The sequence below is a fragment of the Pempheris klunzingeri genome, chromosome 2, assembly GCF_042242105.1.
Source record: "Pempheris klunzingeri isolate RE-2024b chromosome 2, fPemKlu1.hap1, whole genome shotgun sequence".
NCBI lineage: Eukaryota > Metazoa > Chordata > Actinopteri > Acropomatiformes > Pempheridae > Pempheris > Pempheris klunzingeri.
The window spans coordinates 6,494,181-6,517,680 of record NC_092013.1 but is presented as its reverse complement, the minus strand read 5'-3'; the positions used below and the strand labels follow the sequence as shown (position 1 = coordinate 6,517,680).

Here is a 23,500-nt window from a genome sequence, read left to right as displayed (position 1 = left end):
TCCATCACTGTAAGATTCACAGCTCTGTAAAAGCGATAGCTGCTGGCTGCTGGTGGTAAATGTCAGTTTGCAGCTGTTAATCAAGTCTGTGTCCCTTGTTAAAGGTGCATGTTTTCCCACATGGTCGGGCCTCATCCAGCCTGCCACTTCAAAACTGAAGTAATTAACTTGCTTGCCTCCCAAAGCACCAGTTATGTAGCAGTTTCAAGAGTGGCATACATGAAGTAATGCACCACATGCATATGTTGCAGTTGTATGTGTTAAGAGGCAATTAACCCCAAATGAGGCCTCATGCCCTAAAGTCATAAGCTCTTCCATTTGGGTATGTCAAATGGGTGTAAACTCCAAAAAAGGATGGAAGTTAAGAAAAGAACAGAACTTCATTTGACCTCAAGTGGGTTTTAAGAGGTAAACAAGCAGTTTGATGTATATTTTTGCACTGGTTGTGCAGACATAACTGTTTGCACTGCCTTTTTAGCTGTGGTTTAGATATAAAGATGGGGAGCCGTTTCCCTGCAATGTTTCTAAAAGATGCTTTGGGTGTTCATAACAGGAGGGACAGGAATTTTAACTTTCAACATTAACTGTGGGCAGAAAGCATTTTGCCAGCATCTTTAGGAAATGAGGGTTCCTCTTTTACTGGCACATGGATGCTTAGGTTGTAGGAGAATCATTTATGCGTGAGTAAATGGAAACTACTTTTATCTGTTTTCATGTTGAGACACATGGCTATAAAAGTGATCAGAACATTTTCCATTTCCCATCATGATGACTTATGCACTATTGAAAGAAACCACCAAATGTTTATAATTGAAGACATGACTCCATAATGACCATAAAGACATCTTTTTGGACCGTTTTTCCTGCAGGGAAGCTTAAATCACTTCCTCAGCTGCCTTTTACCAAACTATTAATAATACAAATGCGTGATGTGTAACAAATATCAAACAGGGTGAAAGGCTGCACAGCTTCAGGCTACAACTTGAAACAAATTTGAAAATGCACAAATCCATTTTATTTAGCGCTTTTTAGGAACACTGTGCTCAATCCAGTTGTGATTATTTTATTTTTTTGAGTTGAGGCTGTGTGGCTGGCTTAAAGTGCCAATAAAACCTCAATCAGAAAATTCACAACTCCCTGTACACTGCACTCTCCCCTCTTTTCACTGGCTTGTGAAATTATGTTCCCATAAGGCCTGTGAATGGCAGTTTTAACACAGCAGATTTATCACAACTGGCACTGCTGAATATTTGTTTAGACGAAGGTGTGCTGAGGCCAAGCCGGTTCTCGCTCGGAAACCCGTCTGTGTTTCGGCTCCAGAGGACTTGGCTCTCATAAAAATGTTCCAGAGTTGATCATCACTCTGCCAGGAGGAGGCTACGTGACCGAATAACATGAGGTCACGTTCCTGGTATGATCAGGATGTTCCTCGGCAACATGTTGAGACTGTCAGAGTGACGAGTAGTCCGTCGGTGGTTTGCATGGCTACAGCTATGTGGTTTCCCTCTCGGCTGACTCAGAACAGCCAGCTGGACAGCAGATGATCCTCTTCAGCCATGGCAACATTTATTGGGCACGTTTTGGCTGAAAGAATGCGTCAGTTTATTCTGGAGAAAACATCTCCACGTGAGTAGTTTTACTGTATCTGATTAGACTTCAGTGGAAATGCTGAAATAGACGGCAAAAGGGAGCAGCAGCACAGAACTTAAGCTGTTATGGCACAATGTTGTAACCACTCTGTGGCTTGTATATTCATTAATCCCTTTTATTTAAGAGTTACCAGAATTGAAGGTTATGGCTTCATGTAGCTCAGTGGGAAGAGTGACATGAACCCTGTAATTGGAAAGGGTTTGATTTGTGATGGCAACCACACATTTGATTAAATGTCAGAAACCACAGCACATTAGATTATCTACTACTAACTTTAAACCAGGTTATACATAAAAGTCCTGCACAAAATAAAAGGTCATTCAGTCGGTCCATTCCATTCATAAACATGATTAAACACTTGGTGTATATAATAGTTCTCTCAATCTATTTTTAGGTATCAAATTTAACTTTAACACTAATTTTCCTTTGGCATTAAAATAGGTCTGGCAAAGTGGTATTTTGTACCTCTAGCTATTGTATCTTAATACATTTCAACCAAATAATTTTGACTAACCACCACACTTCTTTTTTGTTTTATAGTTACATTTTTGCTGTACCCTCTGCAGGTTTAAAAACAAGAGAATATTTCAGAGTAATCTAAACTTTTTAAAACTTTAGACTCCACTGAATTGTGCTAGTTTGCTGATTTGGGGCTGGTGTTCAGAATTACTTGAACCTGTTCTTATATTCATGGTAGATGTCTCAGAATCAAGAAAAACGAATGCTATTGTGTCTGTGTCCCCCTGCAGTTCAGAACTAGCGCCACTACTGCCCAACTCTGCTATTTGACAAAGTAAAACGGCAGTAGTAAAATGAGCATGCTCGTCAGCTTCATCCACTCAAAACTAAAAGCACAAACGTTTTAACTGGATCTGCTGCAAGAGAATATTTATCTGCACCACAACATATGTCCATTGGCTCATGTCTTTGCCTCTCGGTATTCCAGGCCAGATCTGGCTAGACAATGTGCACTGCACTGGTGGAGAGAAGAGTCTGGCTCAGTGTCAGTCCAACGGCTTTGGGGTGTCTGACTGCAAACATTCAGAAGATGTCGGAGTCGTGTGCACGCAGAAACGCATTCCAGGCTTCAAGTTCATTCGGAACCAGGCCAACAGCGGGGAGGTAGGTTCCCATGAAGCAACACACACCTAAACCTGCAGTCTTATAGTAAGTAGATATGTGCCTTCACACAAATGTAAAAACCAGGATGGGGTTGTTTAATCACAATTTATAACTCTCAAGTGGCATCCACACATGGTTCAAGGACACACATGAAACCTGAGCAGATGTTCAGTCGTATTAAAGAAAGCTTCAAAGTAGCTTGAAGTATTTTCCTCAAATCCTTCAGACTTTTCAGACTGAGCCAAACACACCAGTGGATGTATTGATTATGTCCCATTACCACTCTTCACGCTAAATATATCAGCAAGCTAACATTGGAGTCATCAGCTTTCAAGCTAGATAAGTTACACCTGGAAGTTTGTTCCATTTAAATTATGTACAAACAGTGTGTGACACTTTTTTTAATTTAGGGATGTATACATTTCCCCACAGTAAACTTTCATTATAATGAGACTTGGTTAATAAGAAGTCATGAACAGCTTGTGCAGCTGGCTGCAGTATTTTATACTCTGTATGATTAAATGGATACAAGCTAGTAATCAAAATAATGGCCTAATTGTTGTTAAATGACCAAGTCTGGACGAAACGATACATTTCCATGTAGTTATTCACATCTGCCATGTTGACGTGAAGCCAGTGAAATAATGCCGTTCCAGCGTTTGCATTAATGACTTTGCCAGGCTCCCATTAGTCTGTCCCTGCCCACACTGGACCCCCAGTCTGCAGCCTGCAGGAGCTTTTGGAGATGACTCAGAGGGGGAAGACCATCCTGTTTGGCTGCAGAGAACGCCTCTGTACCAGATGGAAAATCAGTGTGGGTCTGAGGACGTGACGGGAGAAAGGGAGGGAGAGAGAGGAGAATAGAGGCGTTCTTCAGTTGGTCTGAGAATGAGTTATGAAAAGACTCGTCCAAGGATGGAGTTTCCCTGTTAGATAGAGCCAGACTGATGGAGGTGAAACAACAATCTTTGGCAGCTTAGAAGACAGTTGATGCTTTAACACTGTATGACTGCATTCATACCAGTGTTTTGTTTGCTCGTACTGAGTCGGCTGGGAGGTTTGGCTGGGTTACCAGACTCTCTACAACAGCCAGAACAGTGAACTGTGATTTTACTGGCTTCAGTTAAGACAACACGCCTGAGGAGAGCATCTGAAATCCCTGTGTATCTTTCTCATGGTTAGTTGAGTCATGGGAATGGAGGAATAGAAAATCTTTAATCATGGACTACTGAACCCTGTTGACTAGGTTTATGTTTAGAGCTTGTGTATGTAAGCAGCACCCTCTTCTTCCCTATTTGTCTTGTGTATTTAGCGTCTCTGGGGTGTGACTGCAGTTCTGTCCCCCTTCCTGTAAATATTTCCTCGACTTGGCCGTAGCCTTTGAAGTCGCAGGGGAGAGGAGTTGGAAAAGGTGTAGCTACACTTCTTTAACCACGCTTGAGCTGACGTCAGCAATGGGCAGCAACGGTTCTTCAATCTGTTCATTCACAGCATGAATTGAGATTCTGTGCTCAATCCGGAAAGTTAACACCCTGACCGGGTGTGCACTAAAGTCCAAGTAGAGGTCAGTGCTCAAAGGGTGGGGCAGCTGCCATTTTTGCTTCTGTGTGAATGCTTTCCAGCTTTCAAGATGATAAATATTTGATTAAAATCTGAGTGCAGTGTACCAGCACATGTTCTACTTAAGACTATTAACTTATAATGTCAGTGGTGTTTCTGTTCACATTTGATTACCAGCAGTTTCTTCAAACAATTATTTTCCAGTATTGCATTTCAGGGCAAATCTACTGGTCACAAAATTGCTTCAAACAGTAAGTGATGATGATGAGTGATGCTTCATGAGACTACTTTACAGTATATGGGGAAAATGTGAAGATAAGACCATAAAATCTCCCTCTGGCAAGTACAGCTTTGACCACTAATAATAGTCTAGTGCACATATCAGTCTGTCATTAATGAAACAGCAGCTTCCACTGGCACGGGTCACAATCAAAGACATGCTGTCCTATAAGCAGAACAAATATCATGGCATTAGTGTTTATGAAATATCAAGTTTTGCTGATCTTCCCTCTGAAGACGACAGCCGGATCTCTTACCTTCACAACCTCTGTCCTAACACAACAGAACATACATTCCTGAGTGGCTGAATCATCGTCATGCATAATGTTGATAATTTTAACGTGCAGCATCTAAAGCCCAACACCACTGACAATGCGAACTTTTGCTATCGTCTTATTGATCTGTCGAACCAGACACGGCTGCTTTATGTTTTGTGTATATGAGGTCTTTCCGTCGGGAAGGATTAAATTTGTCAACAGAACCAAATACTGAGATGGCAGGAAACTTTGTTTATCATGTGTTAGTGGGGACTTTCAAACAAACTCTCTCACATTTTGGTGGTTCACATGTGAATAGTGCGCTGCACGTGACATCTGTGTCCAAAGGATCGTTGCTAAATACATCCCCTCAATGAGAAGACGTCTAAGATTTCAGTCTGTATATGTTAGATGTTTATGAGTGTGTCATTTAAAGATAAAAATGGGTTCATGGTTAAGTTTGGTGGGAATTATTCCAGGATTTTCTTTGCTGTTTTCCAAAAACTTGGCATTGCTACATGTTGCATAATACATTGTCGAGAGAAATTTCCAGTGGGAATTGTTGAGCTTGAATCACGTGTGTGTGTGTGTGTGTATTGTAATGCAATCCCTCAGGGCAACTTTGACCAAAGTGTGTCCACTTAGTACTTGGTTTTTGCCACAGACTAGCTCAGATCCCTACAGAGACCTGTAGGTCCTGTTGAACAAAGTTCATTTCAGCTCTATTTGTGACAGTTCTACAACAGTAACAGACAGTGGTAGGCTCCAACCCACACTTAATTGACTTACAAACAAGCTGTCAGCAGCTGAGACCAATTCCATAAATGTAATTTGTACCTACGAATCACTTTGTATCCAAAATTGGTATTTTAATCTGTCCACCATTTTTAACGAGTTATCATGTAAGAAAATTACAGAAATCACGCACTACTGCTTACAGAGCCTCATACATCATCAGAAATCGATTACAAGTCTTGATGATTCAGCCTCTGAAGAAACATGAAGTCCTCCTGAAGTGATTAGAAACAAATGGGCACCAAAAACAGCTGCAGTTGCCCACAACACCACTTGGTGTGTTCACTCCAAACACTCACGTCCAGAATCAACACAAAGACGTCAGAAACCAGTTGTAATAACAGAATGCAGCGGTTAAAAGCTTTTGAGTCTTTGCACATCTACACAGGCCAAAGGTTGCACATCTCCATCAGGCGTGACGGTGTCCGCTTACAAGAATTTCAGTTGTCAACAGTCGCTGTTGTACAACTAAAGGAAACCCGAGCCAAAGTTGGATTCGCCTCTGGGATGTATGGAAGAGACTTGGGAGGAGGGGAGTGATCGAGGGGAGAAAAGGTTGAAGTGCGTCAGGAGGCTGAAGCCAGATGGAGAAGCAGACGGAGCTACCACATGTTCAACAGCTGGATCCTGCGGTAGCTGTAGCTCTCCTTTGGGCTGCAGAGTGCCCAAAGTCCAGACTTTTGTTATTTCTAGTCTGCACTTCATGGTTTAATAGTCTCACACTGTGCTGACTCGGTAAATATGAATTATTATATTTACAGGGCTCATATACATCAAGACTAAAGTTTCACATATTAATAAAATTTGTCACATAGTGGAGTGGAAACAAGTGTTTCAGTGGTTGAATGCAAACAATTTAAAGTTAAAGGAATAGTTTGAAGTTATATGCTTTCTTGCTGAGAGTTAATGAGAGGACTGATACCACTCGTGTCTGTCCAAAGGTAACAATCTGCCTTCTAGCACCACCAAAGCTTATTAACTCATCTTGTGTGTTTAATCAGCTTAAACCCTGATCAGTACAAATGCCGAATAAACGGCCAGATGTGGTTTAATGGGAGGGTTGGGTTCCAGACCAGCTGTGAGCTGGTTCCCAACATGGATGTATCATAAGACCCGGATACCACACTAACTCTGGGGTTACTTCCGGGTTATGTGGCCCAATGAATATATGTGTAGTGTTAATCCCATCGTGCCTCTGGCCCAGCCGGGCTGGTGAATGGCTCATACCAAGGTGCTGACATAATTCAGGAAAAGTTTTTTTTCTGGGTTTTGAGAAAGTTTGACAATAATTAAACCCTCATGGGTCAAACATATACAATACAAAGAGTAATAATTGACCATGTTTGTAGCTGGAGGTGTCCGATCAGCAGGTTTAGAGACGTCCCTTTTAAGTGAGGGTCTCACTCGTGGGGATTCTTGAGTCCTTCATTTTGAATTCTTGAATTGTTGATTTCTGTTTACATGTTGTGCATCAATCAACAGCTTGGGTTTATAAAAGCTGTGTTATAAAGTTAATTTATGCTCTAATCAATTTCTGAATGTGGTGTAAAGGAAAGTTTTCATTTTGTTCTAATATGAACGATACTAAAATAACCATTTATTTTAATAAATAGGTCATGATTATAGTGTAGTATGGCTTATATTTTATCTAATATTTCCAACACAGCCAATTATGCAGATAACCAGGTCTAAACATTTCATTTATGAACTGTTGACCATTTTTAAATGTTTACACTGAATTTAAGCCCAGTTTGAGATAAGGTGTTTGTGTGTGTGTGTGTGTGTGTGCACGTACGTCTAGTCTACCAAGATTAATGATTCATTTCCTTTTCATCGCTAGAGCACTCACTGATGGATATTCCAGATGCAAAACACACACACACACACACTCAGTGAGGCAAACTGGGGGCCAGTGAGGCAGAAAGTGGGGTGGGGCAGCTGTGAAAGTCATTTCAAAGAGCCTTGCTGTTCTCCTGCTTTTCATCTAAACTGTGGCGTGATTATCATCAATACTTGCCATGTTTTGTAAGGTGGGGCGGGGGTGGACGGGTGGACGGGTGGGTGTGTGTGGGGGGGCACGTGTAGATAAACGTGCGGCGGGGCAGGAAGGCTGAATAAAGGGGAAGAAATGCACAGTAGTGGAAGCTTTAGTCAGACGCTGGCTAGACCGCAGTCTCATGTTCACACATCTATTTGCTGGGGGGGGACCCAGGCACAAAAACAAGTCTGCTCTCCAGTCAGAAATAGTTAAGTAATGGTTAAAGCTCACCTCAGAGACCTGTAATGAATACAGCTAAATGAAGAATGTTTTCTGTTTGGTAACTCACCATTTAAAAACAAGACCAGGAATACCTGACTACGTCTGAGCAATATTCCAAATGTAGTCTGTGCTGTAGTCAAGTCAAACTAATCCAGTCTAAACATTTTAGTCATGAAATATTGGCCATTTGTGAATTATTACTTTAAACAGAATAGGAGCACTTCTGGAGAAAGATGAGTCAACCTCATAGAAATGTCCAGTGGAGAATTAGCCTCAGCGTGACCTGCACACATTACATGTTCCTCCATCACACGTCTAAGCTGAAAGATATCCATTCACACTTCCTATGCTTCAAGGATTAGTTTGATTTTTTTGGGGGGGGGATATGAGTCAGATGAGAAGATTGATCTCTCTCTTGTCTGCACCCCAAATATGAAGCTATATGAAGTTGTCTAGTTTCCCAAATTGATATCATGAGCTTTTGAATCCATGCTCCTCTTTGTGCTGTATAGTGCCGCGTTTTTCTACAAGGAGAGTTAAAAAAGTGACCACTGTGTAGATTTGGGCCTGGGCCAGGCAGGATTATGCTGAGTTTATGTCTGGTGGTCTGGGTCTGGAGGGGGAAACGGCTGGGCTGATCCTAGCGGACTCACGCGTTCAGACGGCCAGTTTCCTGTGTCTGTGCCAAATGCAACACTGGTCGGACCCATCTCAGTGCCCCATTTCAAACCCCCCTCGTCTGGTATGTTTGTCGTCACACCTGGCTTCACTGTGATTACTCACCTTTTCCATTTGATTTCATGTCTTCTATCAGACTACAGTTAAGTAATTTATAAGTACGGTTTTCACATTTTTCATCCTTGTTCCTTTTTGTTGTCACTTTTTTTAATTGGCTTCATGTTTTTATGCCATTATAAATAACCTCTACATCTTTCTCACCTTCCTTTTTTATTTTGAAGTAAAGTAACCCAAAGCACTAAAAGCGGTTTTTAAATCGAAGACACCACATCCCTGATCATGATCACGTATCCTCACCTTCTCATCCTCCCAGGCATAGACGGAAAACACTCTGTCATGCTATGGCCAGCAAGAATCTCTTCATGAAAGAGTGGTTTTTACCCGCTCTAACCACTGCGGTCAGTGGGAGGACTGGGGTCACGGTAGAAACAGTCTGACTTGGTCGTGGCTCCTCCTCCTTTGCAGTCTTTAGTGTTTACAGACCCTGAAGCCTTGAACATTCCCTCAGGCTGACGCCATCTCAGGAAACCACCCTCTGGGCAAACGATGAATATTTCTGGGAGACATGCCTGGATGTTGGTTTTCTTTTTGCAGAGCTAAAGAAGCGGGCTGTTACGAAATTACTGAGCTCAGCATTTGCATACCTCAGAGCAGCTCAGAGTTTTGGCTCTTTTTGGCTCCTGTGGTGCAAAATCACAGCCAGTCAGAAGCTGCAGAACTTGGCTCAAGGGGGGCAAATGAACAATGGCAGATAATAGGTAGCAGTTTTCTCATGAAGCTCTGGAGGTCAAAGGTCGCCATTCCTCCCTGGTTTAGGAGAGTTCAGGACACACAATGCTGGCTGTGGTTGGTGATCCCCGCGTCTTTGTAGCGTGGACCACCCGCACACACTTTCCCAGCCTGAAGTCTGCCACCACAGCTTCTGTCTTTAAAATCTCGATTTACAATTAGAGTTTCACCGTTAACATTTTTGTTTTTTAACTTCTCTCTGTTTTCTGATCATCCAAGAAATTACAGATACAAGGTGAGAAGTGTTTGAGGAGACATTTGGCCGATATTCCTCCACACTTCCCTGTAGGGAAAAAGACTAGTGTTTCTCCTTTTGTTCCGTGTCTTGGCTCATTGTTAGTGAGAATAATGACACAGATATATTACGTGTCATGTGAAGACCTACTTACTTTTTAGCATGGACACAACGCTAGCAAGTTGCTTGTTATTCCCTCTATGTTTTTTGTGGGGAAACCAGAACAGTTTGCTGGTTTCAACAGATCTGTGCTGCCATGTTTGATGTATATGTTGAACATGTTCACTCCCTACGGGCTCCATACATTTGAAGATATAACAAAGATGGAGAAAACATTCCATACATTCATCCACCCTCTGAAGGCCTCTCTGCCGCACTTAACAAGTTTAAACAAAGATTTCATCTTCAGATTTTTCATCTTGACTTGTTGAGTTTCCAAGCATATGTGTAAGATGTGCAGTGTTGTATTGTATTTACACTATCTGACAGTACATGTGTGGTCCAGAGTACAAACAGCTAGCAGTTCATATGAGATTCTGGTTACTTTTCTGATTATATAACCATGTTTATTAACCAATGTCAGTATATGGAATATGGAAACATGATTTAGAGGGAAATTTGAAAATCTCCTACGCTTATGTTATTTCAGGCATCTAATCAAAAGCAGATTCAAAAAACGCGCTTCGAGACGAGGGAACAGAAATCATTTCTGGGTCTATTACAGTTCATCCTGTGAGGGACTTGAATCTCAGTTTCATAGCAATCCACCCTCAGACATTCATGGTTCCTCTGGGGACCACGAACGTCTGCAAGCAAACTTTCACAGCAAACTTGTAGTTCGATCAACTTTAACATCCATAGAGCGATGTAGCTAGCAAAAATAAGATGCGTAATGGGCATAAAGTTTTTAAAAATGCACTGAAACATCAATCATTATTCTGTAGTTGCATTCAGGTCATTGGCCAGTGGTTGAGTGATGCTGGTATCTGATGTTATGAATAAAAGTGACTCTAAACAAAAGGAATATTCTGCCCGATAAAACTCTTAAAGTCAATATCTAGCACAGTCGTCTCCAAATGGACTAAAATCTCCTTTCAGAGGTCAATGTTTCTGCACTTTACCTGCAATATGGAAGGCAGCGACGAAACATCTGCTCTGCTGTGTTTCTCAGGATTTGACGGTGCAGGTGGAGGATGTGAGGATCAGGGCCACTTACTCTCACAGGAAAAGGATTCCCATCACTGACGGCTTTTTGGAGGTGAAAGACGGAGGCAAGTGGAGACAGATCTGTAACGAGGGGTGGACGGAGATGAACACCAGGGTCATCTGTGGCATGTACGGCTTCCCCGGGGAGAAACGCGTGAATACCCGACCCTACAAGTGAGTAATGGTCCCGGGGCCAGCAGCAGGCTTTAAGTAAGGCCAATTAGACATAATGACAGTCCTCACATGAGTTGAACTCTGACATCAAGATTTAGCTTTTAGTTGACATAGTAAAAGTTGTGGGAATTTGGAGAATTTCATTGTTGGAGTATAAATTATTTAATTCTAAATTATTAAAGTGTTGCATTCTTCAAAGGTAATTTAAGCTTTCTGAGCTGTTGATTCAGTCTGATGATGTTACCACCAGATTAGGAGTGATGTTAGGAAACGTTGCGTAACCACGTTTGTTTACACTAGTCATCACTCAACCCTCCCTCCATTTTCACACTGAGATTAAACAGACTTCAGCCTGGAGATTCTTGACAAGCAGCCAAACACAGCCAGAGGAAGTTTCAGGGGATGAAGGATGAGGATTTCTGGGAAACGACTGAGTGCAGTTCACTGTAAAACAGTGGCTCTTGCTGCCCTTCTGAAGTGTCATTTCAATATGTAGCCTAACACAAAGCCATATATTTCCCAGAACGTTGCGTCACATAATTTTTATCTGCTATCATGGGATCTGAATTTCAAAACAAAACAGATGCTTGCTGCACACAAGCGAATAACCACATGAGCGTATCTCCTGATCTGGTAGCTGCATGAAAGAGAATAACATATTTCTCTCTTAAACAGTCCGGCCTGAGGTTTAAATCCAAGAATCAAATGTGTTTTAGAAAGAAATGTGGCTGCCTGCCCTCCGAGAAGAACATGGCTGGGTTGGTTTGGTCCTCAGTGAAGTTTACACAGATACAAACGGGCCTGAGTTTATGTGTTCATATGTTCATCTAATCAACTTGTTATGCACATCCAGGCAGTGTTGGTCACAGAACACAAATCAGGACCCAAGAAACATCAGAAACACATTTACTCACCGAGTCAACGGGATGATAATTTATAACGTGGTCACATTAATGTTTCTGTCTGTGTTACGTACAGTTTCAGACAAAGTGCGTGATCTCCTCTGATTTGATGCTTATCTTAGATGTGGATGCATTTTAACTGGAGGAAATATGAGACGCAAAGAACACAGTGTTTTTTCACAAAGCTTGTGTGGTTTTACAGCGTGTGATGCTGCTGTGGTTTCACATGGTTCACTGTTTTACGGAGGTGAAACGTCCCATTCAATCAGTCTTTTATTTTACAGCAACAATGGATCGTTCTATTCACCAAACGTGCCAATAACAGCCCAACAAAGTTAAAAACTCTTTATCAAATTTGTCATTTCTTCAAATTTCACAGCCTCAAATCTTGTATTAGAACCGACTTGGAGCTACTTTGTGTTTACAGTATCTGGATAATCTGTAAGAACTGAAAGGCTGTACAAAAAAAAATAAAAAATAGCTCATGCTGGTTTCATTACATGGTCCACTTCTTCCAAAACCTGCCTCAAGGTCCGCCATTGTTGGGTTCCTCAGTGACCCTCGGTTTATGACCTCCATTCATGTAAGGGGGTCATGAGAGTGTCAAGGTATTCTCACAACAATACCCCCATTGTGGGATGGGAAGTGTTGAATTCCTCACACTAGATTCCCACTTCTCATACAGCTCCTTTTAATATTTTAGAAGTTTTTTCTCTTTTCTTTTTGTACCTGCAATTCTACTATGGTATGAAATCAATTTTTTTGCAACTTATTTGTTATAGAAAGTTCTTCACATCCATGAATCACCGTTGTTTGGTAACAGCGGACAGACTGACTCGATGTTCACTTGAATAGATTGCCTTTCTGAAGCAAGTTTCAAGTGTGCAGGTGGCATGACCTGCCTCCCTTGGCTGCCTGGAAGTGGAAGATGTTGATATGAACAGAAAAAGCATACAGCAGCATTTGTAATAGTTTGTATAATTCCTTCCTTCTCAGACTGCTGGCCAAGCGCCGCAAGAAGAACTACTGGGGTTTCTCCGTCAACTGCACGGGCAACGAGGCCGACCTGTCCGACTGTAAGCTGGGCCGGGAGATTGAGCTGAAGGGCAACCACACCTGCGAGCAGGGCATGCCCGTCGTGGTCAGCTGTGTGCCTGGGCGGGCCTTCGCTCCCAGCGTCAGCACCGGCTTCAGGAAGGCCTACAGGGTGGAGGTAGGTCAGATCAGTGGCATCACAGTCTCTGAAACTCGGCTGTCGTCTCCTCTTTTTGTGAAGTTTGAATGTTGTTTCGGTTTAGCGGGACCTCCAACTCTTAATGTGTGCGACACTTCATTAAAATGTTTTAAATGTACAGGAATCTTAAAACAGTACATAATGAAATAATCAGACAGAAAAGAAAACTTAAACACATACTATAGACTGGATTTTAACTCTTGATGAATCACTGTGTGAATGTAGGCAGCATGTCATGCAAAGGAAAGTAGTTAAGGTCAATAATTGTATTGGATTTTGGTGATTCTTTTTAGACTGAGCAGAATCAGATGCGTGGAGGGGAAACAGTCATGTATTCTTTAAAGAGTAATCCCATCTGGAGGACTGAGTTTTCCCCACGATTACTAGAACAACTTTAAAGTGAAAAATATCAACAGCCTCTGACACTTCAGCAAGCCACTTTATGGGAACCATGTGGCTGACATTTGTCTCAGACGCTGCAGATGTTTGTGACATTTTTTGAATAACTTCTTGAAAATTCTGAGTGAAATCCGAGTGTCCAGTTCAAATTTGCTGTCCAGATGTATGGCTGCGTTTTTATTATATTATAAGAATCAACACGTTTTTAACGTAAACACAGAGTTGAGTAAAGTGAAAAATACGATACACTGTTCTATGTGATCAGTTGTTGATATGAGTCCAGCCTTGATTACAACATTCACAACCTATTAATCAGGCTGTTCTGTAGTCAAGCATCTGGAAACATTTGAATGGATGAACGCTAAACATCTGTCATGTATACAATCAAGTTATCAGTATTTCCACTTGGTGTTTACTGTTTATTTGTTAATGTTTTACCAAGGTAACCACTATTTTCTCTCCAGCCTTCAAAATAAGGAGCAATGGAAATCCAACATGGTGCAAATGAAGTCACGAGTCAATTATTTTCATAATTGCAGGGTGTTTTTTTTGTTTTTACATCTCTAATGCAATTAAGAGCAAACTGTTGGATCCACATATTACACTGAAGTTGTCAAAGACTCCACCTTTGCTCGTCACACTTTGCAGCAAATTTGTTTGCACATGTCAAAATTAAAAGAGCTGACTGACTAAAGTAAATAACTATTTTCACTAATTTTGGTTTTTGGTGGACTGTTTCCGTAGCAACCCTTGGTGCGTCTAAGAGGCGGCGCCATGATCGGCGAGGGGCGAGTGGAGGTGTTGAAGAACGGCGAGTGGGGGACAGTGTGTGACGACAACTGGAACATCCGAGCTGCCACCGTGGTGTGTCGAGAGCTGGGCTTCGGCAGTGCCAAAGAGGCCTTGACTGGCGCCCGACTGGGACAAGGTATGATTAGTCGGCATACGGTGTTACTCTGGTATGAAGTCTGATGGCTGCCGGAATAAAACAATAATAATGAAAAACCTAAAAGTAAAAAGATAAAAAAAATTCTAATTTATTATCATTTTAATGTATACATTTAGATAGAAACTGCAATGAATCGACTTTTAATATGTTTGAATAACTCAAAGTGATATTTAATGTTAAATTACACTGTAAACAAGGAAACAAATTTGGGTTATGGGTGTTTACAGCACATAATATCTGCTGCTGGTCTGTTGCAGACATCAAATGACATCATGTATAATCTTTAAAAAATTGGAGCTGGACTGAAAGAATTGCTGCACAGAAAAGTCAAAGATGTGTTTGAGGTGATTCAGAAATTCAATTATTACATAGTTCAGAGCAAAACTTACAGTTCTTTAATTTCCACATTTAAAGGATCCTGATCAAATATGTTCATGTCATGAGTTTATTAAAAAACTCCATTTAAAAAAATCAATCAGACTTGATATTATTATCAGTGTTTTTTTAAACCCGGCCTCAAAAGTCCAGCTTTCACTCTTTAGAAGAAATCTACTAATTATTCTGGTCACAGCTCTCACCCGTAAACGGTAACATCTCCTCCTCACATTCAGGGAGCATCTTGGGTCAGCTTGTATTGAATTTAACAGTTTGCAGGCTTTTAGCTTTAATCCAGCAACAGGAGCAGAAGTTGAAACAGAGCTCATTCCCAGCTGAGAAAATGAAAGATGTGGACTGAATCCAGACACGTCCACCTCCACCTTATCTTCAGCCTCTTTATCGCCTGTTTCTGTCCCACTTCAGGCGATCTAGACCTTCAGTCAGCATATAAAGGCGGTGGGAAGTGTATGGAGCGGCACATTAATGTTTATACCTTGACCCAGAGTCTGATTCTGCGAAATGTAATATACCACAGCGTTATAAGAATCATATGTGCGCTGGAACAGTTGTCTCCTCCTCCGCCTTATTCTCACAGCAAAACACAAGAGTGCACAAAATGTTCCAGCAAAGAAAGTGGCCTCTATGGGCTTCAGCGGAGGAATTCTTTGTTGGAGAGCATGCAAGGTTATTTGAGGGATTTTTTATGGGCTGGTCACTGGATCAAAAAATGGTGCCACACACAGACTGTAGACGGTAGAAATCACTGATTGTGTTTGTTTTCAGAAGTCAGTGAAGTGCGATAAACAATAAAACTAAAGCAGGAAGAAGTGACTTTTATGGGAGACTAGTTTTTAGGCTTTAGGAGTTCATACACAGTCTGTGTATTTATATCAATGGGATTTTTTGGATTTTTCACTTATTTTTAGCTGATAAAGGACACACATACACACAAACAGCAACAAAACACACTTGTAGCAATAATAATAACAACAACACACACACCTACAACATCAGCACACATACAAACAACAACACACATACTCACACTCCTACATAACACACAAACACATGCACGCATGCACATGTGCACACAAATAACAATAACAGCACACAATCATACACCAACAACATTAACACACACACCAACAACAACACATCCGTGTGCACACACATGCACAAGAACACACACAGCATGTGTTCATTTTTTGAATTGATGCAAACTAATGTTGAGAGTAAAGTTTTGTGTCTTGCATTTGATAAGTAGGATAAATATTTAGTCACCTGTCAGATGAGGAAACCGATCAGCTCTGTGTGCTTCCCGTTGTGAGTTTATTTTTCTCCTCTGTCCGTCACCGTCTCCATCTCCGTCTCCGGCTGCAGTTTTAAAGCTCGCATCACTGCAGACATTCCTGCTCAGTCACATGGGAAAAAGCAGCATGGAGGGAGCACTCACACATGTTGTTGAGGAAAAACTGAAACATTGGGATTTTTTTTACCAGAACACAAGATGCAGAGAGAGAATTTTTTTTTTTTTACAAGCCTCAAGTGTCTCATTGTCATTTGGCATAGATGGCTGCATGTTTCCTTCGCAATTTAATTCTAGGGGACAGGAAATCTTACATCTGTCTTAAAACTGACTTGTTGTTCTGACAAAACACAAAACCAGGCCAGGCTGCTGCTGTCGTACTTACCAGGCAGCAGAGGCTCATGTTCCCTAAAATCATTGTGTAACCCAAAGATCGGCTCGCTTTTTTTCCTGTAAAGGGAACAGATGACAGTTCCTCTGAACTCATTATTGAACTTATTCTGTGATGCACATTATTTAAAGCTCCACCTGGAGTCCAGTTGTTAGTCACAGTGAGTTGAGTCACAAGTTCAACAGAATAAAGTGTGCGTGTGTGTGTTTCCCTGCAGGGATGGGGCCGGTTCACATGAACGAGGTGGAGTGCTCTGGCTTTGAAAAGTCGCTGACTGAGTGCTACTTCAACCGTGAATCTGTGGGCTGCAGCCACGAGGAAGACGCAGCGGTCAGGTGTAACGTCCCCGCCATGGGCTTCCACAACAGAGTGAGTACCTGTTCCTGTCGTATAAACAAATGGAGGTTTTTACAGAACTGGAGGTCACGCCTGTTTGTTTCTGCCCTCAGCTTCGGTTAAATGGTGGCCGCAATCCCTACGAGGGCCGTGTGGAGGTCCTGGCAGAGAGGAACGGCTCTCTGGTTTGGGGCACAGTGTGCAGTGAGAGCTGGGGGACCATGGAGGCCATGGTGGTGTGCAGACAGCTCGGCCTGGGATTCGCCAGCCACGCTTTCCAGGTGAGGTCTCTAGAGCGACAGCTGCTCTCCACGTGGACACTAACAAATCATTTTTAAGATGAGATTATCTTTACTTTCAGCGTAAAGGAGCTGGTTTTGGGTTTAGTTTGGGTTTTTTGAAATGAATTTCTATATTTTTCTTCTTGTATTTGTACACATGGCAATTTTACATCCATTTAGAGGGAAACCCCTCATAAAGTTGTCTTGTGTGACTAAACCTGCAGACACAGAGGTCTCAACAACAGCAGGACACGTATCAGGCTGAATAATTCAATGTTTATCCAAGCCAACTGGGACAGTAGTAATAACCTCACTGTTTGTTGATGATAAACTATACGACATTATTCATATTTAGTTGTCATTTACAAAAAAAAAATGAAAGAAGTGAAACAGACGAGTCAGAAGGCTTATACTTTGGACCTCTTCAATATTAACAACGAGGGAAAACTAACAGAAAAAACACAAATTAGCTGAATAAAATAGACACAGTGGGAAGTCTGAGATTGAAAATCTCTATATTTTCACGTAAATCGGGAAATAATAAATTTTGAGGATTCAGAAACACAAACACAAGACTATGACCAGATTCTGCACTGTTTTATATTTAAGCAAATTTGTGGCACTGACAAACTTAACTCCTTTGAATGGACAGGAAACAACTGAAGGGAATCTGAGCTTTTGAACAAAGGAGTTTTCTCACTACTGCAAAATATGTCAACAATATGTCAGAATCCTAAATATTTATTGAATGTAAATATTTATTTGTTTCTGAATCCTCAAACAACAACATTTCTGATTATTTCTTGGTTTATGTGAAATGTTTTGATATTTTCAGTGTGGGCTTCAGATGTTTGGACCTCACTGTCTGACATATGTACGTATAATCTCACGTGAAGGTCCATTTAGTGGCTGTTCTGGAGCTTTTGATCATATCACATGATCATCCTGAGAGTAAAAGTTACAGCCATGTGTAATATGGACGAGATGAACCCCCGCGTAGTGACGTGTTTAATGTCCATCTGTGTGTTTACGTGTGTGTCGGTGGATGTCGTTAACTCTCACTCTAATGAGCTCGAGCTTTATTGATCCCAGAGGGCAAAACAAGGAGGTCACTCTCTTAGAAACATCAAAAACACACAGTGAGTGCAGAGACTGTGAAGCTGTGCCTCAGATCAGCTTTAAACTCCTCGCCGGGGGTGACGGGGAAAGCCTTCGTCTTCCCGTTTGAAGTTTTAGTGGAGTTTCCACCACTAAAGTCTGTGGCATCACTCTGCAGCGTCACAGTCCCGTCCTGCTGACGTTTCCCTTTCTGCCATTTAATGGAGACCCCAATGCTCCCGTTATGTCATGAGAGGCTGCTGAAGTCAAGGCCCCCCCTCCTGTGCTCTCCATGTATTTCAATTATAAGGCTGAAACCAGTGTGGTATTTGTGGTCTGCGATGATATAGGACTGGAAAGTATGTGTGAATCACAAGGACTTGTGTTGATAACAGCAGGGGTTTTATGAGGGGAACTTGGATGGAATCTGTTGGAGGCTGTTTGTCTCACTCAAGTGTGTTTAGGACAATTATGTGAAATGCACTTCTAATGGAGCAACAGGTAAACACGTCCTCATTTGTTTGTGGTCACTGCTCCAGCACTTGCCCTTTAGTCAAGGACACGTCTACATCAGTGTGAAATAAGGAGTCCGGTTGCGACAAGTAGCTGTTTTGCTTTATGAAAACGAATACTCTGTGCCAGGGCTAATAATCAGGTGAGCATATCTTAATAATATGTCCCTTTAGTTGCACCTACTCTAAGTTTCCATTCCATAAGAGTTCTCATGTCGACGGCAGCCTTAAGAGTGCTGGATCTCTGCTCTTTGTTATCACAAAGGAGCAGGGGCTCAGACCCTCGGCAGACTCTTTCCTGTCTGACTTTTAAACACTTCTGCAGACGAACCTCAACCACCAGATGGAACAAATGACACAGAGCTTAAACTATACTGCTGTATGTCTGTCCACCTCAACCCACCAGCGTGCACTCCCACGTCCATATCCCTCAGCTCAATTCCTCTCCCATGAATCCCCCGCTTCCTAGGAAGATGACGGAAAGTATGAGGTTTTTTTTCTGAACAGGTCGTGTCCCTGCGGTCTGCCAGCTGCTGTAATAAGGCTGAGTCAGGGCCATGACGACGACCAAGCCCCCCACGCTGGGTTCATGATGTGTGATAGACTCTTTGATTCGATCTGCCTTTTGGGACATCTGGGATGAAATGTCTGCAAATTAAATACAGGAGGAAAATTGAGACAATGTTTCTGCTGAAAACGGCCCCATAAATTTCCAAAACAACACGATCTTCAGCCGTTTGAGTCCAGCTGACTCTGATCAAGTCAGATTTAAAGGATTCATCTGAATTTTGGAAAGTCACTTTCTCACAGAGTTGGATGAGAAGGTTGATACCACCCTCATGTGGTATCAATCTGTGTGCCACACTTTTAAAAAGTTCCTCTGGTGTCATTAGAGGACAAAATGTGCTCATCACAAAGCCACCATGAAAACATGATATTTATTTTTTAATACTAAATTTTTTAATAAAAAAATATATATATTTTGAGTTTACTAAATGTTAGTGGGATCTTCTCTTTTCTCTTTTCACTGTCTGCGTTGTCATTAAGTCACAAAAATGAGGAGTTAAGACTGGACTTGTCTCACTTAAGGCCTGACTGCCTAAAGGCTTGACGAGTCTCCAGATCTGAGAGCAAAAACTTGAAAGTGTCTCTGACCGGGAAATCCCAGAACAATAAAAATAATATAGACAGCGACAGACAGACGGGCCTCACATGGCCACACACCTTGAATATTTACTCACTAGACCTGCGCATTGGAGGGACTTTGTCTCCTTTGTCTTCATGTAATGATATTTTAATAGTCAGCATTCAGAGACCTGGAACATTTACAGTACACCTTGTGATTTGCTTATAAAGACCTCAGCTTGACCCTAATTTCTTGTGCACAACCCTTCGTTTTTTGGGGGTTTTTCCCAACAACCGCGAGGCTGAACCCCGTCCTTTTTCTGTGCATCTCTTTTATCAGGAAACATGGTACTGGCAGGGAGACTCCTCAGCTGACGAGATCGTGATGAGCGGAGTGAGATGTTCGGGGACTGAGCTGACTCTGGATCAGTGTCTCCATCACGGGAAACACACTCAGTGTCCCAGAGGAGGCGGACGCTTCTCCGCCGGGGTCTCCTGCACTCAGAGTAAGTTTTAGTTAGTTTGGTAAATGCAAAATATCCTAATGTTTAGTGTTGTTTTTTTTTCCTTAGGTTCAGTTTTGATTGATATTTCAGTTAAATGAACGTAGTTTATTTTTAGTTTTGTTTCAGTTAGCAACAACAACCTCTAAAACCTAGAAAACCAACCTAAAAAACAAGCTTTGAAATTGACTCACTGTAATGTGGATTTGGAGCTTATGAAGCTCTGGTAGTGAGGAATAATTCTTTTGAATATTTTATCAAAGACTGTCTCTGTTGGCACATGCAGCTCTTAACCTCCACCTCCCTCATTTCCCCCCCAGCTGCCCCAGACCTGGTCCTAAATGCCCATGTTGTGGAGCAGACCACCTACCTGGAGGACAGACCCATGTATGCTCTGCAGTGTGCCCAGGAGGAGCACTGTCTGTCCAGTACTGCCGACAAAGCCGACTCCACCTCCTACCGCCGCCTCCTCCGCTTCTCCTCCCAGATCCACAACAACGGCCAGTCAGACTTCAGGCCGCGGGCGGCACACCACTCCTGGATTTGGCACGAGTGTCACAGGTGAGACATCAGCGACACCTACAGTTTGTAGCTTAATGCTGCTTTACTCTCAAATTATCACACTGCTAATAAAACTGTATACTCTATTGTACTCCAGCTGTAAATACTGTCTGTGGTGGGTCATGGATAAGAGGATGTATCTTATTGTGGAGTTGGAAAATAAAGGTGTGTATGTGTGTGTGTGTGTGTGGGATGTTTCAACATTGTGTTTTTCCTTGTGCGATGCAGACATTACCACAGTATGGAGGTTTTCACCCACTATGACCTGCTGAGTCTAAACGGCAGTAAAGTGGCAGAAGGACACAAAGCCAGCTTCTGTCTGGAGGACACTCATTGTGATGAGGGTAAACAATTTTATTACACACCGTGGCTTTGTGTAGGATGACTACTCATTTCTCTTTTAACTTGAGAGAATACATAAAAACATATTTGAATCTGTCATTTTTTAAAAATGATTTCACTAAAATATCTGGATAAAGGGAGTTCTGACACTAAAGCCGCTCTAATTGCTGACAGGTATCCAGAAGAGGTACGAGTGTGCAAACTTCGGGTCACAGGGCATCACAGTTGGCTGCTGGGATACCTACAGACACGACATTGACTGTCAGTGGATCGACATCACGGACGTGAAGCCCGGCGACTACATCTTCCAGGTAAAACATCTGGTCTGCCGGTCTAGCCGTAGAAGATAAAGCACATCTGCTGCTGGAAAGTTTGTCTCATCTCCAGCCAGCTTAGTCTTATAGACCAAACAGATACCAAGACTTTCCACGTCTCTGCATCTGCTTGTGTTTGGCGTTCAGCCCGAGTATTCGCTCTTATTCAGACTTAAACAAGCGAGCAGAGGTTGTTGAAGGACACAGAGAACTTTCTGATGGACACTTTGGCTGCTGCAGAAACTAAATTTACAATCTCTCTCCACTTGAAAACACACGCTCTGAATGAGCTGCAGTGATTAAACTTGTAACTTGTCCTGAAACAGAGTGACCATCTGAAAAACAAGAGCTTTGTGTTTTTTTAAACCTAGGGTGTATTTGTAAATATTTTCGGTTTGAAATTACTGGGAGGTACAAAAAGTTTTGGAATTGGTCCAGTAGATCGCCTCAGCTGACAGCTGCTAACATGCGAGTGAGCTGTAATGTAATCCTTTGGGACAACCGCTCCTAATCAAAGAACATCCATTATAAGTATTTGTTTCTGCCACTAACAGGCTCAGATTGTTATTTGAAGTGTCTGAAAACATCATGGAAAGGATCACTACAGAAAATAGACCTGTATGGTCCTTTTTGCTTATCCCGAAACAGACATCATATCACTCGGTTCAAAGTCACCAAACTCCATTGACAAAAACAGTGATTTTACCTTACAGAATATGGATGTTGTTGGTCTACTGCTGCCTCAATCTGTTAGGTCATCTGTAACTTTAGTATTTTTAACATGTTAGTTTTGATCCAAACAGAGTCTTTAAACCACCAAAGTCACAGCAACTGGACTAGGAACTCTGATGTTTTGTGAGGTAAAATTGCTGTTTTTCTCAATGGAGTCTGGTGGCTTAGAGTCGAACGATAGAACAGCTGTTTCTGGTAAAACAAAAAGGATGTTACAGGTCTATCTCTGTAGTGATCCTTTCTGTAATGGTGCCAGACACTTGGAATAACAGTCTGAGTCTGTCAGTGGCAAAAACAAGCACTTTTAGAAGAAGTACTTTCATGGGGGAGGTTGCATCAAAAGAATTACGTTACAGCCACTGCAGCTTGTTTGTGGCTGCCAGCTGAGGCTTCTACTGGAGCAATTCCAAAACGTTTTGTACCTGCCAGTAATTTTGAACCAAAAACACATAATAATAGGCCCCAGGTTTAAAAATACCAGAGTTACCCTTTAAGTCATCCTGCTAATCATTGAATCTGTATTTAGTGTTAAGTGATACTAAAAAACAACTTTCTACTTGTACATGAAAGGCAGCGTTGCTTTCAGATGTTTAACGCTGTTTTTTTGCTCTCCCAGGTTGTTATAAACCCCAACTATGAGGTTGCAGAGTCAGACTACACCAACAACATTATGAAGTGCCGCTCCCGCTACGATGGACATCGGATATGGACGTACAACTGTCATATAGGTGAGACGCTAATCTCATAAGGATCATAACCTCCTCTGCATTAGCGGAAAACTAATTACACTAACTTAAGTGGAAAATGAGGCGGCATTAAAATCCGATTTGTATTTTTCATGAAAGCAAAATTCACCATAAAATGAAATGTGTTTTGCACAGTTTAGTCATGGGGTTTATCAAATTCTTTGTAGTAAAATAAAATATTAAATATGATCTTTTTTTGTTTTTATCGTCTTCACAGGATTTAGATGTAAACAGCCTTACATTCAAGGCTACAGTCAGATTTTACACCACTGAAACATGAAGTTGATGTATAGTTTTCATATCTTTATGGGATTGTGCAGCATCTA

General features: G+C 41.8%; 2 protein-coding genes across 3 annotated transcripts in view; both read left to right on the top strand.

Annotated features, from left to right (window-relative positions):
* LOC139212536 (transforming acidic coiled-coil-containing protein 1-like) overlaps window positions 1–23,500 on the top strand; it is a 98,643-nt gene that overhangs the window by 38,540 nt on the left and 36,603 nt on the right. The window lies entirely within an intron of this gene.
* loxl2a (lysyl oxidase-like 2a) overlaps window positions 1–23,500 on the top strand; it is a 30,184-nt gene that overhangs the window by 3,553 nt on the left and 3,131 nt on the right. Inside the window, exons 1-12 of one of the 2 annotated variants that reach the window (XM_070837997.1) lie at window positions 1,470–1,626; window positions 2,597–2,772; window positions 10,857–11,065; window positions 12,964–13,180; window positions 14,345–14,528; window positions 16,842–16,993; window positions 17,074–17,241; window positions 20,317–20,482; window positions 20,800–21,040; window positions 21,269–21,384; window positions 21,557–21,693; window positions 23,045–23,156. In XM_070837997.1, coding sequence (XP_070694098.1) covers window positions 1,557–1,626; window positions 2,597–2,772; window positions 10,857–11,065; window positions 12,964–13,180; window positions 14,345–14,528; window positions 16,842–16,993; window positions 17,074–17,241; window positions 20,317–20,482; window positions 20,800–21,040; window positions 21,269–21,384; window positions 21,557–21,693; window positions 23,045–23,156 — 1,948 coding nt within the window. In that variant the 5' untranslated portion in view covers window positions 1,470–1,556. Of the gene's footprint in view, window positions 1–1,469; window positions 1,627–2,596; window positions 2,773–10,856; window positions 11,066–12,963; window positions 13,181–14,344; window positions 14,529–16,841; window positions 16,994–17,073; window positions 17,242–20,316; window positions 20,483–20,799; window positions 21,041–21,268; window positions 21,385–21,556; window positions 21,694–23,044; window positions 23,157–23,500 lie in introns of those variants that run through there. The other variant, XM_070837988.1, reaches the window with a different exon arrangement.